The sequence below is a fragment of the Ipomoea nil genome, unplaced genomic scaffold (assembly GCF_001879475.1).
Source record: "Ipomoea nil cultivar Tokyo-kokei standard unplaced genomic scaffold, Asagao_1.1 scaffold0804, whole genome shotgun sequence".
In the NCBI taxonomy this organism is placed as follows: domain Eukaryota; kingdom Viridiplantae; phylum Streptophyta; class Magnoliopsida; order Solanales; family Convolvulaceae; genus Ipomoea; species Ipomoea nil.
In genome coordinates, this window is record NW_017617232.1 from 2,217,838 (window position 1) to 2,230,057 (window position 12,220).

General features: G+C 38.6%; 2 protein-coding genes across 5 annotated transcripts; one reads left to right on the forward strand and one right to left on the reverse strand.

The window, feature by feature from the left end:
* Positions 1-1,962: 1,962 nt before the first annotated feature.
* Positions 1,963-5,592, forward strand: LOC109177345 (ubiquitin-conjugating enzyme E2-17 kDa-like). Its single transcript, XM_019326675.1, has 5 exons — positions 1,963-2,051; positions 2,169-2,252; positions 3,478-3,605; positions 4,965-5,069; positions 5,251-5,592. Exons 2-5 carry the CDS (start codon positions 2,183-2,185, stop codon positions 5,392-5,394), a joined length of 447 nt encoding a protein of 148 aa, XP_019182220.1. The 5' UTR covers positions 1,963-2,051; positions 2,169-2,182; the 3' UTR covers positions 5,395-5,592.
* Positions 5,593-6,075: 483 nt separating this feature from the next.
* LOC109177344 (DIS3-like exonuclease 2) lies at positions 6,076-11,846 on the reverse strand. Of its 4 annotated transcripts, none has more exons than XR_002053570.1 (8): positions 11,321-11,846; positions 10,361-10,671; positions 10,205-10,258; positions 10,035-10,103; positions 7,673-9,907; positions 7,129-7,200; positions 6,541-6,994; positions 6,076-6,481 (listed from the first exon to the last, which is right to left on the reverse strand). XR_002053570.1 is itself a non-coding variant. In XM_019326674.1 (8 exons), exons 1-8 carry the CDS (start codon positions 11,445-11,447, stop codon positions 6,596-6,598), a joined length of 3,192 nt encoding a protein of 1,063 aa, XP_019182219.1. In that variant the 5' UTR covers positions 11,448-11,846; the 3' UTR covers positions 6,076-6,595. The 4 variants fall into 4 exon arrangements, 2 of the variants coding, with proteins under 2 accessions (XP_019182219.1, XP_019182218.1); XR_002053569.1 differs by having other exon boundaries at positions 6,076-6,473; positions 6,520-6,994; XM_019326674.1 differs by having other exon boundaries at positions 6,076-6,994; positions 7,673-9,579; positions 9,655-9,907.
* Positions 11,847-12,220: the final 374 nt, after the last annotated feature.

The following is a 12,220-nucleotide window of genomic DNA, read 5'->3' on the forward strand; positions in this document are numbered from 1 at the left end:
GATGAAGTGTGTACGCCCCGAGTCTACGGGGGCCTGGGTCTTCGCAAAGCAAAAGACTTTAACGCAGCCCTCTTAGCCAAACTAGCTTGGCAAATTATTAACAATCCAGAGAAGCTCTGGGTTAGTGCTTTAAGGAAAAAATATATCCCCACTGGTGACTTCTTCACGGCATCAGCTTCCCCGAATGCCTCATGGGGCTGGAAAAGCATCCTCAAAGGAAGAGCGATCATTGAAACGGGGGCTAGGTGGAGAGTGAGGAATGGCGAATCCCTGCACTTCTGGTCCGATTGGTGGATCAATGACAAACCGCTAGGACTGGAGCATGATGTCGACATTCCAGTTTGGTGCTCGAACGCAAGGCTGTGCGACTTCATTACGGTGGATCGCAACTGGAACACGGTGGCTATGAGGGACTTTCTTCCCGACCGGATTATTGACAAAATCAGAACTATACCTCTGCCGGTGGATGGGAACACCTCCGACAAGCTGGTTTGGCCAACCCACAATTCAGGTATGTTTTCTGTTAAATCTACCTACTCTCTCATTGCAGGTACTCCAAGTGATGAGGAGAACTGGAAGTGGGTGTGGAAACTGAACGTGGTCGAGAAAATTAAAACTTTCCTATGGCTCCTGTTCAAAGGGAAACTCTTAACAAACACTGAAAGGGTGAAACGCAATCTGACTCAAGATGGATCGTGCGTAACTTGCGGGTATGATGAAGAGTCGCTCTCACACTTGTTCCGGGACTGTCCACTTGCGGTGCAATGCTGGGGGATGGCCAAAGTCGGTGGAGGAGTGGATCTTGTAAGCTTCTCGCCCTTTAACGTCTGGATCAAGAGGAACTGCCAAAGCAAAAGCGTCATGCATGATGGCACTGCCTGGAATTCGACCTTCTGCTACATGCTTTGGCATATCTGGAAGGCAAGAAACAACCTCACCTTCAACAATAACAGAACCACGACTGCTTCCATTATTAAGTCAGCCGGCACCATGGCGATGGAGGCACGATGCTACATAGACAAACACAAAGGCTCTTTGCATGGCCAACAGAAATGGGTGAGATGGGTAAATCCACAACATGGATGGATGAAACTAAACACGGATGGGGCTATGAAATCTAACACGGGTATGGCTAGCGCCGGGGGTCTCATTCGTAACTCTCAGGGGACTTGGATCAAGGGGTTTGTGACAAAAATCGGGCTTACTGATAGCTTTTCGGCGGAGCTGTGGGGCCTAAGGGAGGGTCTACGGCTTTGTCTGGAAGAAGGCTTGGATAGGGTGTGGGTGGAAATAGGCTCAGCTGCGGTGGTGTCCATTCTGACCAGCGGCTCTATTCGTAAAGACACGTTAGATACTCTCATTAAAGATTGCCTGGACCTCATGGAAAGGATCACGGTTACTCGTATCTCTCATATTGATAGAGAAGGAAATAAATGCGCGGACTGGCTGGCCAATTGGGGTCAAGAGGCGGATTGGGGGACAAGATTCTTTGAAGACGCCCCGGTTGATATGATTAATCTGCTTCTAGCGGATGCTTGTAATACCCCTTTCCTAAGGGTTAGGTAATGCTCTCTTGAGAGGGCCTCAAATTCACCAAAAAAAAAAAAATAGTTGCAAGTGTTTATTTTGACTAAATATTTGGACTGGAATTCATGGTTAGGGTTGTTAGTAAATAAAGGCTTTCATAATTGCAAGTGTTTATTTTGACTAAATATTTAGACATTTTAACAAATGAGTTCGGTATTTTGAAAGAACAAACGCAAAATGTAATAAAATTACTGTATTATCCTTATACTTATCAGAATTGCCTTAAATTGCTGGAGGACTAAAATGGATAAAACAGTTGAGAGTCGAATATTGTAATTAACCAAATCAAAATGGTGAAAATTTGTGAAATCAACATAGTCAAGTGACTATTTTGGTAATTTAGAGTAAAGTAGAATAAAAATGTTCCTTTTTGTTGGCTATATACATTCATTTGTCTGAACTGTAGACCTCCCCGCAGTCTCGGTGCTCAGAATCTCTCCTTTCGCAGTAGGAGGATCTCTCAGGTAAGACCCGAACCCTCACCGCCCCGAGAAAAACCACCTATCATCTCTCTGTCTCTGTATATATGTGTGTGCATATTTGTTGGTCGTGGAGTTGATCTAGTTTTTCTGGGAAACTAGGGTTTTGGTTCGACATGGCCTCGAAGCGAATTCTGAAAGAGCTCAAGGATCTCCAGAAAGATCCTCCTACCTCTTGCAGTGCTGGTATGTGTGATCCCAATTAATTGATTGTCTCGTTGTGACAAATTTAATATTTTTTTTCTTTTTTTGAGTTCTCAACTTCGTTTGCGTAATTTTACTGCAATATATTTTGATGCCACTATCTGAACTGTTGTTTTGGTTTGGCTGGTGTAACGATTCAGTTTTTATCTAAGTTTCTTGGCAAATGGTGAGTTTATAAAACCAGAGCTTTCATTCTGAGGTGTAATTTAGCCTTGGTACTGTCTGTTTACTAAAAGGTAATAGTTCTCTGTACTTGCAAGTTGGGCTTGGTGTAGTGAAGCTTGAAGTTCTAACGCATTAACCTGAGATTGCATCCAGATCCTACTGGCTGGAGCCTTGGTGTGACCTTTTTGTTCTTTGCGGTTGTCTCTCCTTGGACCATGATCTGATTTGTAAAAGAAATAATAGAAAGTTGGATGATAAATGCTTCTGAAAACTGGTCAAAGGAGAAGTCTAATTGCAATTGCTATGAATCTTTGATCTATCACCAAACTGATTTTCAGTTGATGCAATTGGTCTATAGAAAAGTTCCATTCCTAGGTCTTCTCTAGTGATTGGATTTGGCATTCATAAGTTTTCTTCATTCTAGGTTATATCATTGACCCGTTTGTTTACTTTCTAGTTTACACCTGTATGTATGAATCCTAATGCTTCTGAAATTAAAGGGCCTACAGAAGTGTGAAAAAAACAAAGAGAAAGGGAAATGGATGATATTGCTTGTTAATGAATTATGCTACTTATATTTTTGCTTAAGTATATTCTCAAGATTCTGGCTTTCACTTTCTGTTTTTAAACTTGATGTAATGGATGCACAGTTGACTTCTTACAAGAGTACCACTACCAAAGACCATGGTGGGCCAGAGTGGTGTAAAAAGTTCTGAATTTGTGCTTTGCATGTTATTAATAATCAGAGACTTCCAGTGATATTATATGTTAATGTACACAATGAGATCAATTTTCACGTAGCACCAACTATCAATTGCACTAAAAACATATGCAAACTTGTGAACATAACAACCCCGAGGAAATCTCACTTGACACTTGAAGAGAACACCCGCTACCCTCATAAAGTGTTGACATATCATCCTAGGAGCACAGATCTGCCACTTATATTTTTTAGATGCATTTGCTTGAAACTTTTTATGATCTTCTCATCTTCATTCCAAAACAATATACTTCATTTTTTGCTCCTGATGTAAAACATTAGGCCCAGTTGCTGAAGATATGTTTCACTGGCAAGCAACAATAATGGGTCCACCTGACAGTCCTTATGCAGGCGGAGTATTTCTTGTTACCATTCATTTCCCACCTGATTATCCATTCAAGCCACCTAAGGTAACCCATCATCAATAGCTTTAATGCAGTCATGGTTATTACATGAGGTGATCACTGATACATGTGCATAAGTTTGTTTCCTAATGTTTTGATATTTCTACATGACTACATTTGTGATGCCCAAAAATGCATACATTATAACCACTTTAGAGTTTACATCTTTCCTTTCCAATTTGGATGCCAATGTTAAGATAAACCTTTTTCCATATAAAAGTAGATTCTCATTTCCTTGGCATTGGTTAGCTTGGACATGCTTGGATTGGATTCTGGATGTTAATTACTCAAAAGATTATACAACTGCTTTACCATGAGCAGTTAGAGATTGTTAGATCTTTCTATTTCATTCATTTCTCTCAATTGGTGATTGAACCAGGTAACTGTAAGTACTCTGTGTAGTATACTAAACTTTTACTGAGTGATGCCTCTAAGTGGTTGCAGTCAATTGAGAAGGTATGAGTTCAACGATTACGGGACAGTTCTGAAGATTGATTATTACCTTTAGGCTATTACCAGTATAAATAGTTCTTGTGAACATCTTGAAGCTAGGAAATGTGCTCACTGCTCAGAGAATGGATGCTTAGGTCATACTCAATTGCAATCTGCATAAAAGGAAAACAGAATGCTTCCCATTATTGTCAAGGCACATACCTAGAAGCACAACACCTATGATCATTGTTGTAAAAACTTGGCCTAGGTGCCCCTATGCCAAAACAAAATATGCGATAATTGCCATTTTAGTCGGCCAGGTCGGCGGACTTGGGCCTTTTTTAAAAAAAAAGGGTTGTTTCGCTCAAAATGATGTAGTTTTGAGCAAAACAACCCTAAAATCATTTGGACATGGCTGCATAGTAGCAAATCGAAAATCACAAAACCAAATTGGACAATCAAACCTACTAGCCATTTGCCCTTCACAACTTCCTCTGACCAGCCGATCGGGACGCTGGCAATGCCATCAACAGCCAGTCGCTGCTCATCTATCGCCGTTCGCACATCACCTCTCGCTATTGCCACCACAGTTCACTGATTGGCAGTTTGGCTTTTATTTTGGAATATTAATATGTTATGTTATAAGTTAAAAACCTGTGGCTATAAATGGCAATTGGGCCTATTTGGCAGTTTGGCTTTTACTTTGGCAATTGGGCTTGCTTTTTTTTTTTTTTTAGTACTTAGGTGCCTAGGCGCCCATCAACCTCCATCTTACCCTCCATCTTTCCTTTTTACGCATCTGGTACTTAATTATTGTTTTGCAACATTTTTCTTGTTTATTTTTTTTTTAAATGCTGCTTTTGAATAGATTTCTAATTTCTTGCTGGCCTTATTTTGCTTTATGCCATCTGTGATATTTGGTGAATATTGCAGGTTGCTTTTAGGACAAAGGTTTTTCACCCAAATATCAACAGCAATGGGAGCATTTGTCTTGACATTTTGAAGGAACAGTGGAGTCCAGCACTTACAATCTCCAAGGTTTTTGATTATCCTACTAATATTACTTTCTATGAAAATTGATATATTGAAGGAAAAAAAAAATCAGGATGAAATTAATAGGCTAAGCAGGTCAAAATATGAAGTGGGATGTGTTATAATGCCAAACACAGGTTTAAAGATGGATTCAGTTATGCTTATTTGCATCTTCTTTCCCTTTCAGGTGCTACTGTCTATCTGCTCTCTGTTAACAGACCCCAACCCCGATGATCCTCTGGTGCCAGAGATCGCTCACATGTACAAGACGGACCGAAGCAAGTATGAGACTACTGCCCGGAGCTGGACCCAGAAGTATGCGATGGGTTAGTTTCTACCTTGTGAGAGAGGAGAGCTCCTTCCCCTCGTGACTTTGTTCACTATATACAACTTATGAAAATGAAGTGTATGTGTTCCATATAGATGATTGAACATGAGGGGAAAGGTTGAATCTGCCCCTATTTAAAACTCTACTTTAAGTTTGTAATGCAAATTCTGTTTTTTCACAACTCCTCTAATGGGGTTGCTACATGTGGTTTCTGCAATACTCTTCAAGTATTTAAGTTTGCAAAATCGTATGCGGCTCTTTAGAAAAGCAACATCAAATTATAATAGAATTAAAATGATATTTTAATATTATTATAATGAAATTAATATGTGAAAAATGAAACTAAAAAATAAAGTAATAATATTATCAAATGAAACTTAAATATAATTAAAAGAGAAAATTATAATTTATGCCTATGATATGTCAATTATCAATGTCACATACGAATTATTAGTATTGTCAATGTTGCTCTTCAATTGTCAAAGCATGACATATATTACCTCTTTCTAATAAGGAGAACAAACAAAGAAAGAAAAATCGAAAAAAAAAAAATGTGATCTTCAAGTGTTTAAAGGGTTAAAACTCAATTACATTTTTATGTGGTCTACTTAACCCTCATTCCTCCTAATTTGTAAAGTAAGAAACATATTGCATTAAAGTAGGAAGTAGAGAACACATCCCACATGCAGCAAAAAGAAAAAATTTGAGGATGTTTGAGTGCATTATTTAACAACTCAGCAACACAGAAAACACAAGGTGGGGTAAGATAAAATGAAACATCTGACTTTAACAATTATAAAAGGTTTAACAGGACTGAGGAGGACACCCCCAAATTTTAAAAACCATTTGGGTGGTAGTCAGTCCATTAAAAAACATTCATTATGCAGGCAGCAGCCATGGTAGGTATGGTGAATATGGAAGTGGTCTTCCAACAAAAACAAGGACCAATTTCCAATGGTATTGGTGGCTTATCACTAAAACACCCAACAAACCACCAACACCTTATCCATACCAACATTCACCTTACTACTTCCCTCCCATGGATTCACAACACCTAGTAGTAATAGTTTACACATTCCACTTTGCTTCTCTTTTTTTTTTTTTTTTTTTTTTTTTTTTAAATCCTCTCTTCAACTTATACACCGCCACACCGGGGCCTTATTATGTACCGTGCCTAGATATATGGATTTTCCATCCCCCATCTTCACCTGAAATATGAGCTGATATACAACCTTGCCCCTATATCAATGGGCCCGTCCTCTCCACCAACCGCATGAAGAACAACGGGAATTGTTGAAAGCGGTTGTACAGTGAGAGGGAAAACAGCAGGTTCAAGGTTAGAGACATTGGTGATACCACCAGATCCTGGATCATCATCATCATCATCTGTGATGGCTAATTTGCTGATGTCTTCTTCATCATCCAAATTCAAGTCACATGGACTAACTATGAATGCAACATCTTCAAGGGTCCTACACTTTCCTGGGCTACCCCTCCGGTTTAAGTGCTTACTTGTACACATACTCAACACCAGGGTGGATGAAGTATCAAGCCATTCAACTGAGAGACCATCAATTTCATCATAATAGATTCGCCGTTCAATCTGAAAATGTTTGAAACCAGACACAACATTTCATCTTCACATAGAATGAATATTGGTAACCACACAGTGGAACTGTAGGGATTGTTCAATTATAGAGGGGAAAAAAAAAACAGATTTTAAGGAAGAAAACTTACAGCAAACCTATTTATATATATTGACATGAACCTTGGCCCCAAACCAAGAACTCTGGCTTCCGAGAAAAATAACTACATAAAAGCAGAGTAAATAATCAAAGCAGGGCAGTTACTAGGGAAAATAGATAACCCAACTCCTTTCAAGTAGGATTTCTACTCTACTTTCAAATTGAATTTATTAAACTATAAAACATGGACAAGAGCAATAGAGAAGAGTATTAGATATGTTGAGAGTAACAGAAAGAAATGCAAAGCTTTTTGCTCTCTTGTAATGGACTTTATGGCACTTTGGAAACCACTATATCAATGTTAGAATCAAATTAAATTATGTTTTGAAGTGTTGTTATGTCCAGAAGATACATGTGCTACAAAATATCATTTAGTATATACATAGCATGATTTCCACCAAAAAGGATGCAGGATAGGTATAGTATCAAAACCAATAGCAGTACAGCATCCTGTTTGTGTGTTGTATCGAATGATGCATTAATAGTCTGAAGACTATAGTAAGGAGACCTCAAGGGAAGAGAGCATGGTAACATACCTCATTCCTTTTCAATAAAGCCCATGTGTAGAGTTTTTCAGTAGAATCCTTCACATGCCTGCTGGCCAGCTTCCTTTCATTGCAATGTGCAACAACATCTACAAGTGTTTCTGTGCATGGAACCTTGTGCCTCAATGCTGCAGCAGACAGTAACTCCCTAGCTTCAGATGATTCTATAGCATCCCCATCTACAGCTGTGCCAGTAAAGCACCTGCTGTTTGCAAGATTATCCCCATTTTGGAATGACGCTTTGCACTTAATATACATCTCCTCAGCTTCTATAGCCGCAGCCAAAGTTCGATGTACTACAATATCAGGATATCGACGTAACGGAGATGTGAAGTGTGTGTAAAGGGGAATAGCAAGAGCATAATGTCCCCATTCAGTATCATTTACATCTCCACTACAGAAGTACGTGGCTAACTGCATGGGTCTTGTAGCATAAGACATAAGGATGTCAAACAACACAGAATCATTCTTCAGTTCTTGCCTAATAAGCTCCAATGAATGGTTAAATTGGCCAGAGGAAGAAGAATCCAACTTCAAACCATGCTTTTTACAGAAGGCCTGAAATTCCCTGAGTTTGCGTATGTTGGGCTCAGGATGATTACGCAATAGAGCACTAGAAGGATAAGCTCTAGTTATTACTTCTGCTACTGTCCTGTTTGCAAGAAGCATAAACTCCTCAATCAACAAGTGTGAATCTTTCTGTTGATAGAACAGACTATCATAGGGAACCCCATCTTCATCAAATAGGAAAGCTATCTTAGGACTATTAAGTGACAGAGCACCATCACTAAACCTGTTCTTCCTCAAGGTCTTCGAATTTTCATAAAGGATTTTCACAGATTTGATAACATCAGTCCAATCAAAATGGCCATATAACTGCGGCCATGATGACTTCTTTGCAACATCAGCAGTTGGAACATCAAATTTATCATTAATTATATCTTGAGCATGCTCATACGAAAGCTTGCAGCAAGATCGAATTATAGTGCGACCAATCCAGCGGTCAAGAACTTCCCCAGCAGGATTGATGTCCCAAAATATTGAAAAAGCTAGTCTGTCCACTCCAGGGTTAAGTGATCCAAGATTCTCAGAGAGCAACGGTGGCAGCATTGGCAATTTACTCTGCAGTAAATACACACTTGTTGATCGTATCTGGGCAATGGTATCTAAGGGTGTATCTGGCAGAACAAAGTATGAGGCATCGGCTATGTGGACACCAACTCTAAAAGTGCCATCAGGCAAGCTCTCAACAGAAAGGGCATCATCAAGATCAGTAGCAGTATCAGGGTCAATAGTAAAGACGCACAAATTTCTGATGTCGTGTCTTCTCTCAAACTCCTCTCTTGGAACCTCCCAAGAAATATTTGGAAGGCATGACAAGGTTTCTGGAGAAAATTCAGAAACATCAACAGCATTTTCAAACAAAATTGCCGCAATATGTGTCTCTATTTTTCCACCTCTTCCAAAAGCATAAATTATTTGAGCTTCTGGAATACAGCTTTCTTCACCCCAGTCAACAATTCTTGCACCTACAAGGTCTGTGCCAACAGTTGCATCACCAGCTAGAAGCCTTTTCTTGATAATGTCTGGCAGGCTTTTTACAGGAACCATCATTTTTGAAAATCTTGGATCAGTTGGCGTTAACAGGAGATATTCATAATTTAAAACAGAAGATGAATGTTTGTTCTTTGAGTCCTTTTTGTTGATTTCTCTATTCCGCATCCACTTCTTAATACTAAGAAAACCAACAATTTTGTCCCTGCGAGGAGAAGCTTCATGAATGGCCACAACCCTACCTGTTGGCCGTTTAGATGGAAACGAATTCACAGTTATGGATAGCTTCTCTGCTGCAGTCAGAAACTCTCCCTTCCCATTTACACAACCAACTTCTATGGGATCCGGCATTGAGAAACAATGTCCATTAGCATTAACATTATTTATTTGTCCTATCTTTTCAGGATAAAGAGTTTCACCCTTATAATTGTCATTTTTGCAACAGCCTCTATTTTCTAAAGAGGGATCTTGATTCTGACTAGTGATGTACCCATAATCAGAATCAACCTTCATTTTCCCTTTGGCATTCTCTATGAAAGTTTCAGAAGTCTCAGACTCCAAAATAACTCCATCTGCAGAAGCAGAATCTTCCACTGTCCCGCTAGAGAAGCCTTTCATTTTAATCCAAAGCGATGGAGGATCAACTTCAATTGCAACTATATCTCCTTCAACCTACAAAAACATTCAAATAGAATATGCACAAGACTGAACCGCTGAAATATGTAGTGCACAGTACCAAAGTGAAAACCAACATCAGCCAAACAAAGTGATCTATGAAAAAGGAGAAAAGTCCACTTACGGCTCTATTTTGAGCAGCAGCTCCACTGATAAGAACATCTGTTTGCACACCATCAATTTTGCAGTATGCCTAAGTAAAGGACATTATGTGACAATGTTATACATAACAGCCATAGAAAGAAGGGGAAAAAACAAAACAAAACAAAACAAAGGCACTGCTATATAATATACCTCAAGTTTATTGTGAGCATTTACACGAAATAATGCTTTGAATACATCACCTCTCTGCATTAAAAAAAATGTCATCAACTCTTTTAAGTAAATAATTTATTTTCTGCTTTCCACATCTCAAAGTAAATAAATATTTAAGCACTTCGTAAAACCAACCTCTAGTGCTGCATCAACATCTTCAGTCAACCAGTGTCTAGTAAAGCATTTCCTCTGAGCAAATGCATTATCCGGTGTGGACAACATTAGTTCTCCATTAGCATCATTGCAAAGACTGGGCTGTGGGCAAGAGCCTGAAAATACTCTTCCAGTGGCACTCGATGAAATCATCTCCTGTCCTACAAGGCCTTGGTACCCCTTTACTGTTTGTTCATTCAGATGCACAATTGGAAGTGAACTAAAAGCAACATCTGATGCTCTTGGGAATTGGTGTTCTCTAAGCTCTCCATTATTTGAAATGTTTTCAACTCCTGAGAAATTCAATCCAATTCTTTAAATTGTTTTCCGTTAATTGAAACACTTGCTACTCTATATAATATGACCAATCACAGTATAACTAGACCTTTAGTCAAACTCAAACCCCTGTTACCCCAAGTGAACCGGGATACACTACCGTATTGAAATGCCATTCATCCATTCCAAGCAAAAGCATATACATATGCATCAAAAGCTTGGATTAAATTTTGAAGATAAATTGAATTGTTGTCTACATTCCTAATTTAGTTTAGCCACCCACAAAGATTATATATCTACTAAAAACATTGAGCTAAACTAAAACTTATTATTTAATTTGCTCCATTTTGCCTGTCAGATCAACTCTTCATTGTTTGATCCTTGTTCTTAAAAGATTAAAATTCAACATTCATTAGAACTTTAAATTTAGTTTTTAAATGCACAAAATTTATTTACCAGCACTAAATTGATTAAGATAAAAAAAATATATATAAATAAATAAATAAATGGCAACCGGGTTAAATAAACCCTCACTAACTGAACACTAAGACGGTGTAGAAGTACAATAGCACATGAAAAAGGGTTTTCTAATACAAAACCCAATTAAGAACAATAACCTAGATTGGCATCCAAACACTTGGACAATATGGAAATAAGATGGCGCACCTGAACGAAGAGGAGAACTCTGCTTGCCACGCCTGGATCGACGCTTCTTCTTCTTATCCTTGTTATCGACAGCGACAGCTTCAACTGTCTGTGCTTGACTGTGAATAGACTCAACCAGGACACCCATGTCTCGAGAACAAATCAGAAGAACTCAAGAACCGCAAAAGGGAAATAAAATTTTTTTTAAAAAAAACAGTAAAGCAAAAACCCAAGCAAGAAAAAACCCTATAAGCTTGCGATAGGGGAATCGAGCAGCTTCCGGTTTATGAAAAAAATTAAACGGAAGAAACCCGATTTCGAGGATTCTTAACAAAGAAGAAACGGTAATCCGAGAAACAGAGGGAAGAAATCACGTATAGAGATTTATATATATAGATATAGATATACGGAGTATAAAATACGTGCTTTAAAGAGAGAGAGAGGGAGAGAGAACGCAAGTATTGTGAGTTGTGAGAGAGGAGATTGGGTGAGTGAAAGAGACGTGATTATTGGTCGCTTTGGTCGGCGAAGACAAGGGCGCCGACTATTGATTCCATTGTCTCTTATTGCTACTGCCTTTACTTTCTTTGCAGTTTTTCTCTTCTTTTTAATCTTTTTAAAATTGTTCCTTTTTCCTTTTCTGTGAGACATGCTTTCCTTAAATTCTTGTGTTTAGGTTAAGATTTGGAAACTTGGGAATTGGGATGCTTCTCCAAAAGAAAATTTCAATCCCTCCTATTCCTATTTTCACTTTTCCTCTTCACCTTGAATCTCAAAAAATGGATTTGGATTGTTTGAAGGAAAATGAAATGTTTGATGCAAGTATAGATTCTTGATTGCTTGTTATCTACATGTCAACCTAATTTAATGGTATGTATAACTCATTACTAGTATTTTTTTTATGCGTGCTGCACAAAAAAT

What these genes read in the sequence shown, in the direction of transcription:
- LOC109177344 (XM_019326673.1), bottom strand. Translation starts at nt 11,447, where the DNA reads ATGGGTGTCCTGGTTGAGTCTATTCACAGTCAAGCACAGACAGTTGAA. An exon ending in GAGTTCTCCTCTTCGTTCAG is followed by an intron (nt 10,672 to 11,320) that starts GTGCGCCATCTT and finishes TGAATTTCTCAG; the next exon opens with GAGTTGAAAACATTTCAAAT. An exon ending in CTGCTGCTCAAAATAGAGCC is followed by an intron (nt 9,908 to 10,034) that starts GTAAGTGGACTT and finishes ATGTTTTTGTAG; the next exon opens with GTTGAAGGAGATATAGTTGC.
- LOC109177345 (XM_019326675.1), top strand. Translation starts at nt 2,183, where the DNA reads ATGGCCTCGAAGCGAATTCTGAAAGAGCTCAAGGATCTCCAGAAAGAT. An exon ending in ATCCATTCAAGCCACCTAAG is followed by an intron (nt 3,606 to 4,964) that starts GTAACCCATCAT and finishes TGAATATTGCAG; the next exon opens with GTTGCTTTTAGGACAAAGGT. An exon ending in CAGCACTTACAATCTCCAAG is followed by an intron (nt 5,070 to 5,250) that starts GTTTTTGATTAT and finishes TTTCCCTTTCAG; the next exon opens with GTGCTACTGTCTATCTGCTC.